This window comes from Medicago sativa, chromosome 8 (genome assembly GCF_051527215.1).
Source record: "Medicago sativa cultivar Bolivia chromosome 8, Bolivia_mono, whole genome shotgun sequence".
NCBI lineage: Eukaryota > Viridiplantae > Streptophyta > Magnoliopsida > Fabales > Fabaceae > Medicago > Medicago sativa.
In genome coordinates this window covers 65,083,816-65,106,924 of record NC_140756.1, presented here as the reverse complement: position 1 = coordinate 65,106,924, position 23,109 = coordinate 65,083,816, and the positions used below count along the sequence as shown (strand labels likewise).

Genomic DNA, 23,109 nt, shown 5'->3' with positions numbered 1-23,109 from the left:
TATTTGTTGTTTTGTTTAAATCCAATCATCATTTTTTTTTCCATTCATATGGGTAAATTATTTGTTGTTGTAAAAAAAAAATTGTTTTTGTTGAAAATCCAATGCTGATCGATTAAAATATTACTCTTGCAACTATTATATAATTTACTTTTTAAAATTAAAATAATACAAAAATAGAATTAATTGCACATTAGGGACCCATGGGTAATAGGAGAGAGAGGGTGTCTATAAAAGCACTCATCTTTATAAGCATCATATTAATTGATGCTACAATGGGGGTGTCTATTTAGCATGGTGCTAAATAGGGGAATGACCTCCTATTGTAGATGGTCTAAGTGTTGTAGAAAAAAAATGATTTTTAGGATGTAGAAAGTTGATTTTTAGGGTAGCAGAAGCCGGTAAATCTTAGGAATCAATGAATGTTTATTGATTAAAAATAATTAAACTTTATTTGACGTAAATACCAGATTTAATTCATAATTAGGTAATTAGAGATGATGCATGGGCTGATTTACCACCCAGCTAGTCTGGGCACGTGCGCGGGCTCAACCCATACTCAGTGGTGGATCTCTTTGGAGATCCATAGGGGCCACTGCATCCCCAAGTTTCCTACAACTATCATATTATGCATATCATTTCATATGTTACATTGGTGCCGTAGTGGATTGATGTGCTCCCAAACTGTCAAAGGGCGTGAGTTTGATCTCACTGCACCAATGCATAATTTTGTTATTTTCTTAAAACTGTTTCATATATATTCTATATTTTGAAAATATTTGGCACCGCTATAAAATTTTTTTGCCCATGCTCGATAAAATTCCTGGCTCCATCACTGAGATGATGTTGATATTTGATGATAGGTGTTTATGATGATGTGTTTGTTGGTATGTCATGTCTTATCGATGGTAAAGTTAAATTGGTATCATTAAATAGTCCTAGTATGTATGAGATTGTTATTGGTATGATCTAATAATATTTGTTGATGAGATGGTAGCACTTGAAGAGGAGATCAAAGTTTAAGAGAACGAGTGATCGACATGCCACCGTCAAAGTAGATAGATATTCCTTCTATGTAGTTAATAAGTCACTCGACTATGTTTCAACTAACAATTAGAGTTTGTAAAATCTTGTCAAAAAAAAAAAAAATTAGAGTTTGTAAAATCATTCTTGTACAATGTGAGAATTGATTATGTTTATTTTTTTATGTTTATTATGTGATAATTGTTATACACATTCAACATAAAGAATTTTTACATTGTTAAGCAATCACAAATGTTTGACCATTAAAATTTAAAAATGTTTGACTTCTATCATAATCACTTTTAAAGTCACAAATAAGATTGATTGTGATGCGTCTACACTTCAATTTTTTTTACACTTACCCCGTACATGAAAATTAAACTCTATTTTCTCCCAGAGAAATGAAGAGGGTGCCTATCTCTTAATATTGTTATTAATTATAGTGATCAAATTAACAATTTTCAAATTAAATCTAATAGCTAGGAATAAGCATCAGTGGATAAACCACCAGAAGTACTCACAATAGCATTAAAAAATATTCATTTCTCTTAGCTTTGAGACCTCATGGAGGAGGAAAACAAAAAGACTTGCCTTGGATGAATGTCATATACACACAAATTTCTGTCAAATATCTATGGATGAACAAAAATTCTTTGCTAATTTACATATCATAGTAGTTAATCCAATAAAAAAATGTAAATCTTATTGAATTTGGCCAAACCAAAAAAATAAAACCACAATCAAAAGTCAATAATGTTGAAGAGGGGACTTAGAGGGTGATTCTCAAATTTCTATCTCCCCTTCACTTCCCCACCTTGATTTTAAGGTTGCTTATTCCAACATCCATTTTTTCCACACTAGATTCATTTCTCATTTCATCAGGAACAGAGTCCTTTTCCATGAGCCAAGGGTGTTGCAGGCACTGTTCTGCAGTTGGTCGCTTCTCGGGTGCAAAATCAAGAAGAGGTAAAAGAAACTCTGAAAATTCATGAGCATCACTCTCTGATAATTTGTATCTTTCAATCAATAGTTTGTTAAGAGGCCAAAATTTTAGCCTCCGAATCCTTTTGAGATCCCCGTGTCTGTCGAAGAAATCCTTGGATTTCACTCCTGCAGTAGCAACCTGTAACATGCAAGTATTAAATTTGCCACAGTTAGTTACGGTGTAGTCAATCATGGATTGCAGAAAATATCAATTTGTTAAATTTTGCCACGCTGCAAAGCTATGGTGCTGCTAAAGCCACTATTTGAGAACACTTCGTATTAAATAGTGTAACGCGGAACAATAACAATGACATGCAGACGGTGGGAACACTACCTTCCGGGGCATCTTTCCAAGGAGTTCCATCATCAGGGCAAGGTGATCCTGCAACCGACAAAATGCAAAGATTGGTTATCCTGACATGCTATCCGAGGTGTAGAGACTCACAAAGCATCAGAAACAAGCAAAAGAAGAAACATATAATGGTCTTGGTACTATATTATGTAAAGTCCAATCAAAGATTCAAAACTATATTCTGAAGTCAAATGAAAAGAACTTTAGTGTTAGATAGAATTCATAGATATATGTCAGCTTGACATTAAATGGCCGGTAACACAGGTATCTTCAATGAATTCCATTATTGGGTGCCTCCTTGAATTGATTTCTCATTAACATCATTCACATATTCCTCAATAAAGTAACAACTATTATAAATGCATCTATGATATTTTTATTTTTTTTGAGCAATCATCTATGATAGTTAAAAATCTTAAGTTCATATTTGACAGTTCGGCTTTTCTGTTGACAGAAATGTGATCTAATAATCTATTATATCATGTATAGTTAGGAATTCTTAGATGACAGTTTTAAACTGTTCCAACTGTTCCAGAAGCTTTCCTTTCATATGAACATATGACCCTGCAATATCCGAACACTCATTTTGGTCGTTAAATCTGTTAGGCAGTGTCACTAATGTTCTTAAACATGTTGAAATTACAAAAACATCTTTGTGTGTATCTTCTGTTAGTAATTTGATGGACCAAACTAACGAGACATTGGAGGATGTTTTTTGTAATTTTGGCTAATTCGAGGATTATAACGTTAGCACCTAACACATTCAAGGACCAAAATGACTGTTTATTCAATAACATTTAAATAGCAATAGCATACAAACTAACAATCATACCTCGTCCTCGCTAAAACCTTGTCCGACTTTGGGAGTAAATAACATATCCCCAGTGGCAAGCTCGAAAGCAATACAAGCAAAAGACCACATATCGACGGAGAAGGAATAACCAGCCTGCAGTATAACTTCAGGAGCTCTATACTGTCGTGTCTGAATTTCTTCCGCAAATGGCTTATCAGCCCAACACGCATTTCCAAAATCAACCACTTTGCATCTAACATCAATCCCATCAATATTTCTATCAGAATTTGGAGCTTCTCCCATTCCTCCCATAGAAGCTCTTTGTCCAGAAATTTTAGCTACCGCCCTCCTTGCTCTCCTTTTCAACTTTTTCTCAATAAGACTAGTAACCGCGCCGTTTATGTTTCCCTCAGGCCTCTCTAAAATCGGGGAGACTCCCGATCTAACAGGGTCTTTCGCCGGATCGATAGTAGAAACCAGAAGAACATTTTCAAGTTTTAGGTCTGTGTGTATAATACCATGTTCCCTATGCAAGTAATCCAAACCAATCAAAATGCATTGACAAATCTCCCTGACTTTATTCATCGGAAGACCTTTGTAACGGTTGTATCTGACTAGACGTAGCAAGCTATCTCCAAGAAATTCGAGTACCATGCATTGGTGCTGGCCGTTAGGACCTGTGTGCTTAAAGTGGTCGATCAATTGGACAACAAATTTTGAATTTGAAGGGGCGCCATCAGCAATGGATGAAAGAACATCTATCTCGTGAAGAGCAGCCTGAACAAACTGCGCTGCACTTTTCTGGATCTTCAGAGCAACATATGTCTGAAAATCACAAACATAAAATCAGAAAGATATTTGACAAGAAATAAAAGGAAAACAAAAATTCCGCACAGGACCCCAAAGTCTTAACATTTAGCTATGCCAAATTAAAATCGAAACTCAGAACCATGGTATTTCCATATGCAGCTCACTATAAACTGTCCAACAAAATTAACACCTATTTATAGATGCACAATTGCTCACACAAACCGCACCAAGTGTTACCATTAAAAAGGATCATAACGCACGAGATTACCCAATCATTATCAACCTATAATAGCTAAGAGGCGCAAAAACACATTTATCACTCCTTAAGTCCTCTGCAAAGAGACAAATCTATGCAATCAAGAAATCCAAATTCCACGCATATGCTAAATTTTCCACCATTATACATATCTGACCATCCAATCAAGATCAGACAACTCACATTTTCAAATCGATAAATACGGTACAAAGTACTGAATTAAAATATAGATCCAACACAAGATGCAAAACTATAGGAACTTTAAGATATTCTCCAAATGCAGGAAATCCAAATCCACATTCACATTTCTAATGACCATTCACCAATTTCACCATTTCAAACATCACATATATCAAATTCAAATCATACCAATCCGATCCATTCAAAATTACACCCTTGCACAAAAAATACATCCTCCAATCACTATTATAAACAAAAAATAATAACTTTTTAAGTTTACTGTATAATTGATGTATCTGATCTATAATATTTACAAAATACATACGTTATTCAGATATTCAATGAACCTAAAAAATGGTTTTTTGCCACCACCAGCAATTAATGCATACAAAACAAACCAAGATTCAAAACAGATTGCAATAATACAAAAAGGGTATTCAAAACAAATCTTTATCTTTAGGATTGAGAACATACATCGTTGGTAGTATCAAAAGCAAGCCAAACGGTTGAAAACTGACCCCAACCCAATTTCCTCTGAGCTATGTACCTTCCACCGGCGAACTGATCACCGACCCGGACAGCATGGTATCCACCTTTCCGGTAGGAATCAAAGCCTTCATCATCATCTTCAGACCCAGATGAAGAAGAACAAGACATGTATGAAAAATTGAATAAAAACTGAAACTTTAAGGAAACAGAACAGAACAAGAACAGAGTGAGTTTGTGTTTGATTTGATATGAGAAATGAAATGAAATTGTGAGATTATTATTAAGGTTAAAAGAGATTGTTGTTGTTCTATTTGTGGTGTGTTCTTTTTTATCACAAGCCCCTCTCTTCAACAATGCTCCACTTTTTTCTCTCTTTCTCTTTCTCTCTCTCTTTTCCTTTCAATGCTTTTTCAACTGTTTCTGTTTTTTTTTTTTTTTCCTCACATTTTCATAATGTTTTTTTTTGTTATATTAATTAATCTTTTTTAAAGACTGTTCTTTGTTTGTTTACGGTTATACCCTTGTTGTGGCTTTCATATATATTTTTTTTTTTACTTAGATTATTATTGTTGATTAAGTGGGATAATATGACCTCTAAAAATAACTTAAGTGGATAATATGTGTGTTTATGCGTGTATGTTTGGTTATCCAGTGTGATGACATGTTATCTTACGTTATTTTTTGTATATTTTTGTCATTTTAGTTATAGTTTGATCCAAATTATAAGAGTTTTAAAACAATTGCATATGATTTATGATACATTTTGTAATATTTTATTTTGAATCATGTAATTCTAGTTTTTTTAAACCAGACAATTCGTAAGTGTTTTTTTTATTTAATTCAATGCAAAATCAACAAAGCAAAACACCTCATGAAGAAGTAGAAAGACAATGAAGATTCAAGAGGTTTCTAAAGACATTACGAAGTGAAGAAATTCTAGTTCAAATCGCAAGGAAGAAATTCTAGTTCAAATCGCAAGAAATTCAAGTTTCAAGGAAGAAAACAGTCAAAAAGACGAAGAAAAAGGCGAAAACGCGCCCTATGCATGATCATGTGTGGCCCGGGTGTGCAAAACAATGTTGAAAAGCACTGTTTTTGCACTGATGTGCGAGGCGCATGCCTTCCACGCGCGGCGTGCGTGCACATTCAGGGAAAAACAACGGTTTGTTGTGTTTCTGGCCGCGGGTTTGGAGAAAAAGTCAAATTTTTCAGCCCAAACCCACTAGGAAATCGGCCTATAAATACAACTCCTATTGTTAACAATTATTCCTCTCATTCAAAAATTATTCATTCAGAACGAAACAGTTCAAGAGGAAGGTTAGCGCTAGGAGCATGAAGGGAGGAGTCTCTCCTAAACCTTAGTCTCTAGGTATGTTTTATTTTATTGTAATTTTGTCCTTAGTTCCCATGAGTAACTAAACCCTAATTAGGTAGGGTTCTATATGAACTTCTATTTGTTTGTTATATATATCTTTTTAATTCAAGCCTTCTATTCAGTTATTTTATGAGATCTATTTAATTTTCATATGCAAAGGTTTTAATGTTTGTGTGTGTCCTTAAGGAGTGTGATATAACTAAGAATCCACCTAAACTTAAACTTAGAAACAGGAGACTTCAGAAGATACTTCTGGTCATACGTTTCTGAATGTTGCATATTGAATTGTATTCTTTCTCCTTGGTAAGGTGGACGAGATAAAGTTGTCCGTACGTAGAACTACTGAGGTAAGAGAAATAATGCGATGAACTTCTAAGAACGAAGTTTGCGCCTTTAGATGACAACAAACCGTTAAAAGAGGGGATTCTAAGAGAAAGTATACTGTCCTACGAACTCATGTCTTATAACTGAATGTTGACTTGTCTTTAATCCAACAAGGGAATATAGGGGATTCCTAACCGACGTTAAGATTTTCTAATCAAACCAGGTTACTCACTGCTGCTTTGTGCAATCAAATCTAACAAGTGTTGTTCATAATTGATTTTGAATGAATTGATTCAGTTTAAAGTTTAAATTAAAAGTGAGCCGAATGTAAAATAGTTTATGTTTGGGTATAATCATGTAAAATTAAATTGAAATATAAATTTGAGTATTAAAATCAATTCTAGAGTTAAAAACTAAAAATCACAGTTTCAAATAAAACCAATTCTAGAGACAAAAATGATTATATTCGAAAACAACTAAACATCTCAAAATCAATTTTATACCTCTAGAATCAATGTTCGCCGGTCCATGTTTGAATTATACTAACCATAAATTTTTAAATAAAATTTGTGTCAAAATAACAATTCTTTTCAAAAAGTCAAGAAAATTATTTTCTAGATTGTTTTAGTCAAATTTATCCCATAAATAACTACTCTTTTAGTCAATAATTTTCATTTTTACATAAATATAATATTTATTAATGTTAAAATTTTAAACTTTTATACTTATTGTGTCTCTCAGCCTTCACGAGACCATCTTTTAGCAAATTCTCTAAGATATTTTTATTTGACAAATTAATTCTTCAAGATAAAAAATAATGCAATACTATATTTATATTATTTCTACTTTTAATATTATTACATTTAGTAAAAAGAGTAGCTATAAAAAAACATATTACTAAATTATTTTTTTTTATAAATTCCATAAACATTAAATTACTTAATTAAATACAAATTTAGTAAAAATATATAAATAACAAATTCAATAGATGAAAGGGGAGAGAGGAGGTTGTTGAATGACGAGGAAGTTAGTTTGCGGAAAGAGAAATTTGTCACAATTTGGCGTCTTTTAAAGGCTAAGGACTCTTTGGTGGTTCAAAGATCTAGAGTAAGGTGGATTAAGGAAGGTGACGCTAATACGAGATATTTTCATAATTGTATGAAGGCTAGGGTTAGTTCTAATTGTGTGAGAGCTTTAAAAGTTAACAGTGAGTGGGTTCAATCTCCAACGGAGGTACCGAGGGAGGTGGTGGAGTATTTTAGGAGGCATGTGGGTGTGGTGGAGAGGGATAGACCGAGTTTGGATGGGGTTCCGTTTGATCGTTTGATGGAAGAGGAGAATGCTATGTCGGTGGAAAATTTTACAAGTGAAGAAATTGAAGGTGTGGTGAAGGAAAGTGATGGCAACAAAAGTCCGGGTCCGGATGGATTCAATTTTGCTTTTATAAAAGATTTTTGGTATCTTTTGAAGGACGAGGTGAGAATCTTATTTGATCAATTCCATGCTAATGAGGTGATTCCGAAGAGTTTACTTGCTTACTTTGTGGCGTTAACTCCTAAAGTTGCATCCCCGATGTCCATGAAGGATTTTCGACCTATCTCGTTACTAGGTTGTCTTTATAAGCTTTTAGCGAAGGTGTTGGCGAGAAGGTTGTCAAAGGTTATGGACTCTATTATTTCTACAACCCAATCGGCGTTCATTAAGGGGAGGAATTTGGTGGATGGGGTGTTGGTGGCAAATGAGATGGTGGATTTTGCTAAGAGGACCAAAAAGGAATGCTTAGTGCTTAAGGTTGATTTTGAAAAGGCATACGATTCGGTTGATTGGGGCTTTCTAGAATATATGATGAGGAGATTGGGTTTCGGAAACAAGTGGGTGGCTTGGATGAAGGCGTGTGTTTTTGGAGGAAGTATGTCTATTTTAGTGAATGGGAGTCCAATGGAGGAAATTCAAATCAAAAGAGGTTTAAAGCAAGGGGATCCTCTTGCTCCTTTTTTGTTCTTGATTGTGGCTGAAGGTTTTAGTGGGTTGATGAGGAATGCGGTTAAGCTAAATTTATTCGAGGGGTTTCGGTTTAAGGCGGATGGTATGGTGATTACTCATCTTCAATACGCGGATGATACTATTTGCATTGGAAAGGCGACGGTGGGTAATCTTTGGTTTTTGAAGGCTTTGTTAAAAGGGTTTGAATTGGCGTCCGGTCTTAAGGTGAATTTTGCGAAGAGTTGCCTAATTGGGATTAATGTTCAACGAGAGTTTATGGAGATGGCGTGTCATTTTTTGGGGTGTATTGAGAGTAATCTTCCTTTCATGTACTTGGGCCTTCCAGTAGGTGCTAATCATAAGAGTTATGCAACATGGGAACCTCTTTTCGAGCACTTGACAAAAAGGTTGAATTCTTGGAGTAATAGGTTTGTTAGTTTTGGTGGCCGAATAGTCCTCCTTAATTCGGTTTTGAATGCTATTCCTATTTTCTACCTTTCTTATATGAAAATGCCGGTGAAGGTGTGGAGGAAGTTGGTTCGTATTCAGAGAGAATTCCTTTGGGGAGAAGTGGAAGGGGGAAGGAAAATTTGTTGGGTGAAGTGGAATAAGGTGTGTCAACCTAAAGCAAGAGGGGGGCTTGGTATAAGAGATGTCAAACTTGTGAACTTGAGCCTTCTAGCCAAATGGAGATGGTGACTTTTGCAAGGAGGTGATGCTCTTTGGAAGAAGGTGTTGCAAGAGAAGTATGGTATGAGGATAGGAGAGATTTTATCCGTAGCCGAAGCTAATTGGCCCCGTTATGTTTCTAGATGGTGGAAGGACATTGCAAACCTTGAGGTTCATGAAGGTGTTAGTTGGTTCAATGATGAAGTGATGAGAAAGGTGTGTGATGGTGAGAATACTCTCTTTTGGAAGACGAGATGAGGGGGGAGGTGAGTTTTTGTGATAAGTATCCTAGACTTTTTGCTATTTCCAATCAAAAGGATGCTTCTATTGCGGCGATGGGGAATGTTGGGGAGGAGGGGCTTCGTTGGAATTTTGAGTGGCGAAGAAGGTTGTTTGTGTGGGAAGAAGACCTCCTTGGTGATCTAGCTAGAGACATTCAAGGCTTTTCGAAATCTCATGGAGAGGATAGGTGGGGTTGGAAGTTGGAGGAGATTGGGAGCTATTCGGTCAAATCTATGTATAAGAAGTTGGAGGAGAGGGTAGGAATAGGGGTCGAGTGGGGAGAGCCAGAGAGAAAGGTTTTTGAACAAGTGTGGAAGAGCTCGGCTCCGTCGAAAGTCGTAGCTCTCTCGTGGAAGTTATTGTTAAATCGGATTCTGACCCGACTGAAACTTGCCCAAAGGAATGTCCTTCCTCCTAATGCTGTTTTAAGTTGTGTTCTTTGTAATGTGGAAAATGAATCGACAAATCACTTGTTTATTCATTGTAGGGTGTCTTGGTGTATTTGGTTAAATTTACAATATTGGATGGAGCTGACTTTTGCGATGCCCAATGATCTTTTTAATCATTGGCGTTGTTGGAATGAGGTACTCTCACATGAGAAAGGTTTGAAGAAGGGTTTGAAGATTATTTGGCATACGACAATTTGGGTGATTTGGAAAGCGAGGAACAATGCTATTTTCAATAATAATGTTTTGTCGGTGGAGGATATTTTGGAAGAGATGAAAGTGGTCTTATGAAGATGGTCGTTATCTAGATTAAAGATCCCATCCTGTTTGTACTTCGAGTGGTGCTGGAACCCGAGGTTTTGTCTCGGTCATTAGTTTTGGGTGGTGGCGGTTTTGATTAGTTGGTGGTGGTCAGCAGGTCAGCTGCTGTTCCTGTTCTGCGCCTGCTCTTTTTTCAGCTGTGGTTTAGTAGTGCATGGGGTTCGGTTTGTCTGTTGTTTTTTGTGGGCATCAACCGGTTTGGTGTTTTAGCAGTGCTTTGGTTTGTGAGGTTTTGGGAAGTGTGTTTGTTTTGGTGCTGCTGTTACTTTTTTGGTGTGAAGCGTGACTGTTGAGCCTCTGCTGCATGTTTTTCTTGGTGTTGCGTGTTGTTGCTTGCTGAGGTGTTGAGGGTCTTTTTTGAAGCTGTTGGTGGTGGTTATTTAGTTTAGGCTGCCTCTAGTGGTGACGCAGGGGTATGCATTTGGGTTGTCATTCGTATATGCCTGCGTCACTACTCTTTTGTTTGTGTTCCGTTGTTTAGGGGTGGTTTTTAAAGGGGTTTTTGTTCGAGCCGGTGTTTGTATGGCAACCGATTTCCCCTTCTATGTTTTTTTCTCCTCCCGAGCTTATTAGTGCTTCTTGCACGGGCTTGTTGGTTAATAAAATTTTGCCGATTCAAAAAAAAAAAAAATTACTTGAAATGAATAAAAACTCATACAATGTTATAAATGATATATATAGACTCACATTTAGTTTCTTAAAAAAATAATATTTTCAACTGGTGAAAATATCAGCATTAATTCTTGTCACATTAATGACCAAAACTGGCATTGTACCAACAACAGCAGACATCAGAATGGTTGCAACCGTGACTTAAAACCAAAACTATAACTATGATTAACTTTTCAATCTTGTTGATGTTCCGCCTCCTCTCTAATAACTATTTTTCTTAAAAAAAACAACTCATTTAATTATTAATTTAACGATTTGGTGTACCGGTACATTTAAATTTTTGGGCGTACCATAGAATTTGCTTATTCTAAGCGGTAAATAATAGAAGTTGTAATTTTTATGACTCAAAAAGTTATAATTTTCTAAAAAATAATGAATGACATAATTAGTTTTGTGAGTTTAGCTTATATATGCGGTAAGATATTGAATTAGGAGTTGAGGTTCAAACTCTTGAGGCTTAACCTTGATATGTGAATTTCTAGCCACTAGACTACTTAAATAAATGACATAATAATAAATAAAATAGCCTTATTGAATGATACATTTGAAAGAAACAAATAAAAAAATTACGACAAAATTTGATATCTCATTTATTTGTAGGTATATATAATCTTAAAATTGTATGAAACTCAACTTTTTTTTTGAAGGAGTATGAAACTCAACTTAGTTATTAAAATAAATGAAATTTCACATCAATGTCTAAATTGAAAAAAAAAATGCATTAGTCGCTATCTAATAGGATTAATTGGGTAATTAAATCAAGAATCTAACTTTCAATTTTTTTTGACAGGGTATGATTTACATTTTTTAAAGGCTTAAATATGGTTTTGGTCCCTGCAAAATAGGCCAGTTTTGGTTTTAGTCCCTGCAAATTTTTTTTATAGTTTTTGGTCCCTGCAAAAATAGTCTAGTTTTGGTTTTAGTCCCTGCAAATTTTTTTTATAGTTTTTGATCCCTGCAAAAATAGGTCAGTTTTGGTTTTAGTCCCTGCAAATTTTTTTTTTATAGTTTTTGGTCCCTGCAAAAATTCTGGAAAAATGAAAAATTAATAATTTTTTTTTAAAATTCTGGAAAAATGAAAAATTAATTAAAAAATTGAAAAAAATATTAAAAAATTCTGGAAAATTGAAAAATTAATAAAAAAAATAAAAAATTCTGGAAAAATGAAAAATTAATAAAAAAATTGAAAAAAAATTAAAAAATTCTGGAAAATTGAAAAATTATAAAAAAATTAATAAAAATTGAAAAATTCTGGAAAAATGAAAAATTAATAAAAAAATTGAAAAAAATATTAAAAAATTCTGGAAAATTGAAAAATTAATAAAAATGAAAAAAAAATTAAAAAAATACGGAAAAAAATAAAAATTCTGGAAAAATTAATAAAAAATAAAAACGATTAAAAAAATAAAATAATCTAATAAAATGAAAAATAATGCTAAATTCTGAAAAAGATTAAAAAATTCTGAAAAAATTAAATTTTGAAATTTTCTAAAAAAAAATAAAATTCTGGAAAAATTAAATTTTCGAAATTTTAATAAAAATTCTGGAAAAATTCTAAATAAAATTTTAATGAAAAATAAAAATTCTGGAAAATATCTAAAAAATTTCGAAATTTTTGAAAAAAATTAAAAAGATTAATCATTTTTAAAAAAATGAAATTTTTGAAATTTTCATTAGTATTTTTCGAAATTTTGATTAGTATATATTCCAAATTTCCCTTATTCTCGATTTATAAATACACAAAAGTTTCCGGTTTATAAATACACAAAAAGTTCTCGATTTATAAATACCCAAAAGTTCTCGATTTATAAATACCAGAATTTTTAAATTTTTTCCTTATTTTTTTTCATTTTTATTAATTTTTCAATTTTCCAGAATTTTTTAATATTTTTTTCAATTTTTTTATTAATTTTTCATTTTTCCAGATTGTTTTAAATTTTTTATTAATTTTTCAATTTTCCGAATTTTTAAATATTTTTTTCAATTTTTTATTAATTTTAAATTTTTCCAGAATTTTTTATTTTTTTTATTAATTTTAAATTTTTCCAGAATTTTTTATTAATTTTTAATTTTTCCAGAATTTTTTAATTTTTTTATTAATTTTTCAATTTTCCGAATTTTTTAATATTTTTTTCAATTTTTTATTAATTTTTAATTTTTCCAGAATTTTTTTTTATTTATTAATTTTTAATTTTTCCAGAATTTTTTTATTAATTTTTCATTTTTCTAGAATTTTTTAACTTTTTTTTTTAATTTTTTTATTACATAACTAGGGTCAGGGACTATTTCCAAAAGCAAAAATTTTGCAGGGACTAAAACCAAAACTGGCCTATTTTTGCAGGGACCAAAAACTATAAAAAAAATTTGCAGGGACTAAAACCAAAACTGGCCTATTTTGCAGGGACCAAAACCATATTTAAGCCTTTTTTAAATATGGAAAAGGCTAACCGGTGTCCCCGGGGCACTGATCAAAGATACTAACAAAGAAAATTATATAATAATTATTGCATTGAAAGTTGTGTAATTAATTCATAAATAAGTCAACAAAGTTTCCTTTTATGGTATTCCTTTTTTTGTATGCTTAACGCGTGCCTCAGGGGAACCGGTTAGCATGACTCTTTAAATATTGATAATTTTATAGACTAAACTAATAGGGTTAAATATGATTTTGGTCCCTATAGATATACTAACTTTTCATTTTAGTCCCTATAAAATTTTCAATCCCTACTTTTTGTCCCTATTTTTTAAGTCAATTTTTGTATTTTTTTTTACTAAAATTCAATTCCAAAAAATTTATTTTTTTAACAAAAAATAAATTAAATATGAATTTTTAACCGCCAAAAATATAAAAATTCATATTTAATTAATGTTTTGTTAAAAAATTCTAATTTTTTTTTTGGGAGAGATTCTTGTAATATTATAAATTATTCTACTAAATTTTATTAAAAAAATATGAATTATACATATGAGTTTACTTTAAAGGAGGAATCAAAAATGAAGATGAAAACCTTTTGGAGTACTAAAGGTTGAAGAAAATTTTTAGAGGGACTAAATTGAGAAGTTAACATATTTATAGAGACCAAAAACATATTTAACCAAAATTATTATTCATAATATACTAGAATATTAAGGAGTACTTTGATTTTCTTTCACAAGAACAATGAGTAATTTGATAATCCACTTTAATATTTTGCATGTTAGATGGGCATTTTGGGAAATGAGTTGTGTTAAATTAGGTAAGGAGATGTAATCAGGATTTTGAAAAAAAAGGTAGGGAGTTGCTACCCTTTCCTGTGTCACCCCACCTGCTTCCTATCTTTTTTATTATACTTTTGCTTGCTTTTCCTTCTTCCTTCTCACTCTCACTTCACTTTTACCACGTTGGGCCAAGGTTGTATGGTTCTTATCGAGAAAATAATAACTTGTTTTTTGAAGTGGGCATTTTAGATTAAAAAGATCTCAAATTGTCATTATTAGAATATAATGACATGTCTCTTCCCTTAACTTTCATGTCTACAAGATCCATGACAAAAGTGAGTTGCGGTAATTGTCTTAACTTGTCAAACAACTTGTAGAAATGAATGAAGGATTATAAGATTAATGAAACAAATATTTAGAAATATTATGTTCTCTTAAAAAAAATTATGTTGAAAGGTGGTGAGTTTGTCTTTTTAGAAGTTTAAAATTGTCGTTTCGTAAAGTTTTTTTTACTTCTTTATCAAGTGTTTTAAGCGCAGTTGTTAACATGTCCCTAACCATAATCACTATGTACTATAGGGAAAAAATGTTTAAAGAGGTAGACCTCAAATGAATTTCACTTGGCCTCCCATAGTTACATGCATGCGAGGATACATTGGTTTACCCAAAAAAAAAAAAAAAATTTAACATCACCTATTAATGTCAAGAGTAGGGAACAAAAAGTAAGTTGAATGTCACTTCATCAAATGGAACAAACAAAATTTATATATTTAATTATTTACTGAAAGTGAAGATGGATTGACAAACATCAAAGGATAACTTCATTTAAACACTTGAAAGAACCGTTTCGCTAAAAACCAACATGGTCATGTACTCATGTAACATGTTCACTAAATAGAAACAATTGAGGTACAGGTTGATGATATTATTTTGATTAAGGTTGATGATATATTTTGTTGATCCTCAAGTTCTTGATTGATTATAAATATATACAGATTTACATTTGGATCTTCAAATTTGATGAAGGACTTAAAATTGTAAAAGTTTGAGTCTTGTTGGACTTGGAAGTTCCTTTTTCATTTTAGTGTTTCCCCAACTTTGAAGTTGTTACATTTAGAACGCTTAAAATTCTCACACCATCATGCATCGTTTTTTCTGTTATTGATATCTATATGTCGACAAAAAATACTTTATTTTGTTGTTTGGGGAGTCAGCAAAATGTGTCACAATCACATGGTGCGATAAGGAAAGGTAGTAACTAAAGGAATAAAGTTCAAAGAGATCATGATCTTTTTCTTTTAACATTTTCTTATCATAAATACTAAGAAAATATTTTGCACCTGTTACAAAAACAACAGAATACAACAAAAGAAACTATAGATTGGTTTGTTGTTATGGACCATCGTAGATTTTAACACCGACACTTCAGATTGATGGCATGTCTGATGTACATGTTACAATCAAATTTTTAGCTATGTCTACATATCAGTAACGTGTCTGGCGAAATCTAATCGATAACCCAAGTTATTATGGTAACATAACGATCAACCCAAACAAATACCTCAAATAATAGCTCCATCAAAAAAACCTCAACCTTATAACCAGACCATGGTTTTAAATTAGGGTTTCGGTAAACATTGTAGTTGTGATGTCGTTGTGGAGACCTCAATATCCTTTATATTGCTGCCGCAAACAATTTAAAACCATGATCAAGAGATTTTATTGTTTAATCAAGCCTTAGGGTAAAGAATATCCATTAGGCAAGACCAAGTTCCCAACACTGCAACAACAATCCCAAAAACCATAATTGCTCCATCCAAAACCAAACATCTCCAACCCAATTCATCTTTAAAAACCAAGAAGTGAAACAAAGCAGGAAACACAAAGCTAAGAATAACACAAACACTGCTCCCAACTAGTGACAAAAAATCAGCAAAGTTAGGTACCAAAAATGCTACTAAACTTACCACCAAAACCAGCAACCACCTAAGCCACAAACAATACTTAGAATTACAAAATCTTCTCTCAACAATTTCATAAACAGGATTCATCATCAAAGGAAAGGTGAAAAAGAGATTGACACAAAGACCTAATTGTACCAAAGCAGTAATCAATCCTTGCCCTAGATTTGTAGTAATAATCCCTTGAGTTGCTTCACCAAATGCAAAGTAACCTAAAGTAGCAAAACCTCCATACAATAGAAAAATTAGGAACATTCCCAAACCCAAAACTCCACCAAATTTATCTTTATCTTTTGCTTCTGATTCCAAAGGCAAAACCATTCCTATTCCTTCAAAAGAATAAACAGCCACACCTAAACCATATAGAAAAACAGATAAACCACCAAAAGTCTTCAAAGGTGGCCTATTTTCCAAAAAGACAAAAACATCTTCAACCATTACAACTCCCATAGCTCCAAGATCAACAACATCAGCAAATATACTCAAAGGAGCCAAATGTGTCAAACTTGGAATTGCATTCAAACCCAATTGAAAAGGGAAACAAGCCCAAATAAAAAAAGCCTTTGGTGAAAAACCTAATAAAGATGTTGAGTTTGTATTGTGACTAAGATGTATCAAAGTAGAGGAAATAAAAATAAGGTAGCTAACACAAAAACCAGATTGCATAAGAAAAACCATGATATCAATGCACAATCTTCCAAAATGGCCACTTGTTGCATAGCCTAAATCACCAAAAGAATTTATTTTGGGGAACCCTACGACGGATTCAAGCCTACGACGAGTGTATATAAGGAGCATCATGCAGTGGTAAATGAGAAATGCAACAGAGAAAAGCATAAGCAACCCCATGATCCAACCTGTTTTCATGAAAGTATAAGGGAGACCAAGAACACCTGCACCTACAATTGCAATGAAGAGGTTTGCAAAGGTTTTGGATTTTGAGGAGAGAGGGGGTTGGTCAGAAAGAAGAGGGGTGTGTAGTTGTGATGAGGTTGTTTCTACATACCCCATTTTTGTGTTGTGTGCTTCTTCTGCAGATGGAGATTTGATTGTTGATTGCAGAAGAAGCAACAACAAAATGCAGATGGAGCCAAATTGAGGTAAATATTTGTATGTAGTGTTTTGTTTGTGGCAATTATAAGAGGATGTGGTGTGACCTTAAGTTAAGGTTTTGAAAATGCTAATATAGTAAGTAAATAAAAAAGGGTTATTATATTCACCTCAAAAACAACAAAGGGCTATTATAAGCAATAAGATTAATCATTGGCTTAAAATTAGAAATGAGTAATTTTTCATTATAGAATAGATTAAAAAATATAGAGTAGCAGTAATATAATATAAATTCAAAACATAGAGTAGTAGAACCCACTTGGGTTGGCCCACTGATATTGGTTTGGGATTTGGGAGTTTGCTCATCCTCAATGTCTCAGGTTCGATTCTCTCTGGAGTCAATTTGGGTGGGTTAGTTTAGCTTCTTAAAAAAAAAAAAAAACATAGAGTAGTAGTAATATAATATAAATTCCATTGTTGTTGTTGCTCATAATTTGAAGCTATTGAAGAACTAGCTGGATAAATATGCAATAATAGTAAATAAAAAAGACAATTAGAAAATATTGTACTAAGGTAATTTAAAACATGGAAATTAGCTATTAAGGAAAATAAGAAAAAAGTTACAATAAGAAGAAAAAAAATTTAAAAAAATTAAATCATAAATTAAGGAAAAAAAATAAGAATCTCCCATGAGTTGGCAACAACTGTTATCAATAATAATTTTGTATTCATTAATTTTTAAATGGATTATATCATGGAAAATAAAAATATGAAAACTAGAAATTAAGGAAAACGACACAGAAAAGAGAATAAATATATCAAAATAGGATTTTTCAAAAAAATAAATAATCAAAGATAAGAAATAAATGTAAGGTAATGTACTAAAAAAATTTAAACAAACCCTACAAGAAATTTTGTATATTGCGATACTTGATCTGCGACCCTTTTGCCTTAAAAATGCCTCAAATTTCACATTGTGACGATATTGCGACTGTTATTACTCAACCGATGCAACTTTTATGTATATTGCGACTGTTGTTCCTTAACCGCCGCAACTTTTATGTGTGAAAGTAACACACTTTACCAACTTCAGACTCTCGCTTAAGTTTCACTCTGCCGCTTTCTAATTTTCACTCTCCATGTTCCTAAATTTTATTCTCACTCCGAAACCCTAAAGTCTCAATCACAACGTTTTTTAAATTCCCAACTTTTTTTCAATTTCAATCGCAAAACCCTCAATCATCTTCCAATTTCATCCCTCAATCGCAAAACTCTAAAGCCCTTATATCTTCAGTCTCGGTTGTCACTGTCCAATCACAAAACCCTCAATCAACTTCCAATTTCATCCCTCAATCATGGTTCTCATTCTCTAGTTTGAAAGAAGATCTTGGGTACGTATAAATCCGTAGAAATCTAACTGTTCTTATTCTCTATTGCGTCTGTTCTCATTCTAACTTTCTATAAACCACACTGTCGTGCCTCGACAATGGGTTTGGAAGAAACGGCCCTGCTTCTGCACGTATTTCCTTCATTACTTCGCAATTCTTCTCGAGGTTCGTCGTGTTCAATTTTGCGATGTTGTTGTCCTTTTTACTTGTTCATCGTTGTTTTGTGCATTTAATCTTGTATTGTTTATTGAATCTCTATTGTGAATCTTCAAAATTCTATTTTTTTTTAAAAAAATTTATATTACTATTGTTTTGTTAATAGAATCTAAAAACACTAAAGCTAAGAAAGAACACCTAAAAAAAATTAACTACGAAACACGAAAAGTAAGTAAAAAAACAAAATAGAAAATATAATTATAAGGAAAATGTTTTTTTAAGGGATTATAAGGAAAGTTAAAAAACGGAAATCGAATAATAAGGTAAATCTCAAAGTTAGGAAATAAATATGAACTACTGAGGTAACAAAAAAATCTTAAAAAAATTAAAATAAGAAAAGTAAAAGAGAAAGATTAATTAGAAAATACAGTTATAAGGAAAGTAAAAAGATGGAAACTAGTAGTAACTACTAATAAAAATGATATAATCAATAGATCATTGAGCTTAAAAAAATATTTAATTAAATTTTAGAACTATATATATTTTTATGTTTCATAATTAGGTTCATAATTTTTTAAATAAATTATTATTTTTTTGAAAGAATTTTTAAATTAATTATTATTAGGTCGTGGACCGGTAATATTGGGCCAGAGATACGTCATATGTGGTCCAAATCAACCAGGTAACTTGGGCTGCCTTTACGCTTTAACTTCTTTGTTATGCTCTGATCCGCCAAAATATCTCTAACTCCCTATAACTTCATACAACCTCCTAAAGCCCCCCAAATAATCTCTAAAAAAAAAAGGGGGAGACATTCAAATAAGGGATCATGTTCACAAATCAACATTTTAATACTACTCACCTGACACACATACCAAGTGGGGTATCTACTATTGTATTCACTACAAGTACAGATAGCGTCCACTGTGGGTACGTTAAACTTGTTTGAGACCAAAAATCCTATAATCATGGTTGTATCTATATGCTTCAGACCACTAGTCTCAGTTTCATGGGTGATGATGATTACTCTATGTTTGTCAAAATTTTGTTGGTTCATATTTTGTGTTTTTAATTTCATGGAAGTTAAATGCACGTTGTTGGCTTCAAAAGTTTTTCTTATTGTTTTTTTTTTTGAAGTATTTTCTTATTGTTATATACACTTATTCCTTTTATATTATTCTTATTCTTATATGCATAAGGCATATGCTTTTTTTTTTTTAATGGCAATAAATTATTTCAACTTCATGTGTAAACAGTTTAAATTTGTTGGTTTTACACAGTATCGTGATTTTTTGCTACAAATTTTTTGTTAGTTTTGACACGTCCAAACTTTGACTTCCACTGTGAGTATTATAGACCACCACCACCAAATTTGTTTCAAAGGAGTATTTGCAAAACATTTTAATTGATTTTGGTTTAATTTGATAAGTATTGATAGAAGAGCAGTGCTATATATAGCGACTGCACTTCAAGCGAAATTTTCACGAAATCTTGTTTTTGTTTATTTATCAAAAGTATTTTTAATAATAGAACCACTACTAGTATTGGAATTGAGGCCCTTGTTTGATGAACCATTTAGTATTACTCTTAGATGTTGATATATATACTTTCCACTTCTCATACACACCAAGTTTCTTCTCAGTAAGATATACAACATGTGCTGGAACTATAACAGGTGAAGCGGTGGTGGCAGAAGAAAACAGAGATAAAGCAACATGTATTGTCGTTTCAGTACAACATGTGTCATAGGAAAATAGAAATGAAACATGCAAGTTGCCTTACCACATGGTTCGTGATGCTCTCGCGATAATATATTTCGCGAGACTGAGCATTTCCCTTGATAGAAAAGGTATGAGAGATACTTATCACAAATTGTTTTTTTCTATCGATACTTATCAAATTAAACTAAAATCAATTAAAACGTGTTGCAAATACTCCTTTGAAACAAATTTGGCGGTGGTGTTCTATAATACTCACACTGGAACTCAAAGTTTTGGCGCGTCAAAACTAACCAAAAATTTGTAGCAAAAATCACGATACTACGTACAACCAACAAATTTAAACTGTTTACATCTGAAGTTGAAAGAACTTACCGCCATTAAAAAAAAATATGCCTCCTGTATATAAGAATAAGAATAATATAACAGTATATACCCCACTGTGAGTATTATAGACAACCATGATAATAGGATCTTTAGGCCTCAGACAAGTTTACCATACCCACGGTGGACGCTATGTGTACATGCGCTGAATACAACAGTATATACCCCACATTGTGTGTGTGTGAACATGATCCCTTGTTTGAATGCCTCCCCCTTTTTATGAAGATTATTTGGGGGAATTTAGGAGGTTGTATGAAGTTATAGAAGAGTTACAGATATTTTAGTGAGTCAGAGCATAACAGACAAGTTGGAAAGTAAAAGTGGTCCAAGTTAAATTAGTTACCGAATTCTGCTCTTTACCCAAATGGTTTTGCTCACTCCCAAAGTAAAAGTTCACACTGCCCCTACGCATGTTAACTCACGTAGCGTGAGTTAACTTACGCCAGTTATAAGGTGAACGTGACTTTAGTCACGCTACGTGACTTAAGTCACGCTACTTATAAGTTGGCTGTGACTTAACTATCGCAATTTTTATTCTAATTTTCTTTATTTGAATTTATTAATTCAATACGCAATCGTAAAATAAATATAAAATAAAATAAAACAATGAACAAAAATAAAGAAACAAAAATAATAAATATAAAATATCATTTTATTAATATAATTCTTATTACATTTACAATGGGGTAAAACTAAAACTGCGAAAAAATAAAAACCACCAGAAAACCTATCTTCCTGTGGTAAAACTAAAAATAAACCACAAGAAAACCAACCTTCATGGGGTAAAACTAAATCTGCACATTTAGTTTTACCTAATGTGGTTTTTTGCCCAAGAAAGCTGCTCACTACTTATGTTTTCCCCAGCATACCCACTACTTATCATTCTTTCTCTTTTTACACCAAAATAAAGAAGGAAAAAAAGAAGGAAAGGAAGAAGATTCATAGGGGGAGAGAGTGAGAATGAGAGATGGTGTGAGGAAATGGGGAAGTTTAGGAGTGTATTTATAGGGGGAGATTGTAACATAGGTTATATCTACCATAAATAGGGTCAAAAAACGTGTAAAAACTTAACAAAAAACGTGTAAAATCAATTAAATTCCATTGAACAAAGTAAAAAAAAACGTGTTCTTGAGTCCAGGATTTACACTAGCGTGAGTTAACTCACGCCCAGGATTTACACTAGCGTGAGTTAACTCACGCACAGGTTAACACTAGCGTGAGTTAACTCACGCTAGTTAGGCCGGTGGTCACAACTCAAGAACACGTTTGTTGGACTTTGGTCGGTTATTCAACCATGGTTTTATTGTGTTTTACACTTTTTTTTATTACTGTTTTTGACTGAATTTAGTGCATATAAAACCTATGCACTAAACAATTTTCAATTAGGCCTTCATTTTTTTTTTTTGGTTACATTTAAGGCCTATATTCTAAATTAATTTATTAACTTTATTCTAAAATATTTTGTTTACATTAATCTAAATTATTTTCTTAACTTTATACTAAATTATTTTATTAACATTATTCTGAAATATTTTCTTAACATTGTTGTAAATTAGTTTGTGCCCATTAATCTAAATTAATTTATTAACTTTATTCTAAATTATTTTGTTTACATTAATCTAAATTATTTTCTTAACTTTATTCTAAATTATTTTATTAACATTATTCCGAAATTATTTTGTTAACATTATTCTAAATTATTGATTCGATATTATTCTTTAAATAAATACAAATATAAATAAAAGTAAATGGACTAAATTAATAAAAGCAAATGGACTAAATATAAATAAAAGCAAATGGACTAAATATAAATAAAAGTAAATATAACAATATCTTATTTTATTAATAATCCGTACATTACAACAATTGTCATACAATAATGTTGAACTTATTCACTAAATCTACTTATTTTCTCTTTTTTGGGGTAAAAAGTAATCAATCTTCGTGGGGTAAAATAGTGAGCAGCCTTCTTGGGGAAAATACATCATCAACCCTTTGGGCTAAATTTAAATCTGGTTTTTTTTTTAGCACAAGAAGTTCTTTTTACCAACGGTAAAAACTTTCTGCGGTTAAAAAAGCAGATTTAAAATTATCCCAAGGGTCGATCACTTCCCCAAGTCGGCTACTCACTATTTTACCCCGACGAATTTTGATCACTTTTTACCCCCAAAGAGAATATTGAAAAAAAAACAAAGAAAGAAGAGAATTAGAGTGAGAGAGTGGGAGGAGATAGTGTGAGGAATATGGGAAGTATGTGAGGGTATTTATAGGTAGCAATGTGAACCTAGGTTGTATCTA

At 32.2% G+C, this 23,109-nt stretch overlaps 1 protein-coding gene and 1 pseudogene across 2 annotated transcripts; both read right to left on the bottom strand.

Annotated features, from left to right (window-relative positions):
* Window positions 1-1,543: 1,543 nt before the first annotated feature.
* Window positions 1,544-5,317, bottom strand: LOC146900539 (uncharacterized). The gene is made up of 4 exons (XM_085731758.1): window positions 4,870-5,317; window positions 3,189-3,974; window positions 2,339-2,386; window positions 1,544-2,143 (listed from the first exon to the last, which is right to left on the bottom strand). Exons 1-4 carry the CDS (start codon window positions 5,050-5,052, stop codon window positions 1,823-1,825), a joined length of 1,338 nt encoding a protein of 445 aa, XP_085587884.1. The 5' UTR covers window positions 5,053-5,317; the 3' UTR covers window positions 1,544-1,822.
* Window positions 5,318-15,421: 10,104 nt separating this feature from the next.
* LOC146900538 (amino acid transporter AVT3B pseudogene) lies at window positions 15,422-17,256 on the bottom strand (annotated as a pseudogene). The gene has a single exon (XR_015022324.1). The product of XR_015022324.1 is annotated as an amino acid transporter AVT3B pseudogene (transcript).
* Window positions 17,257-23,109: the final 5,853 nt, after the last annotated feature.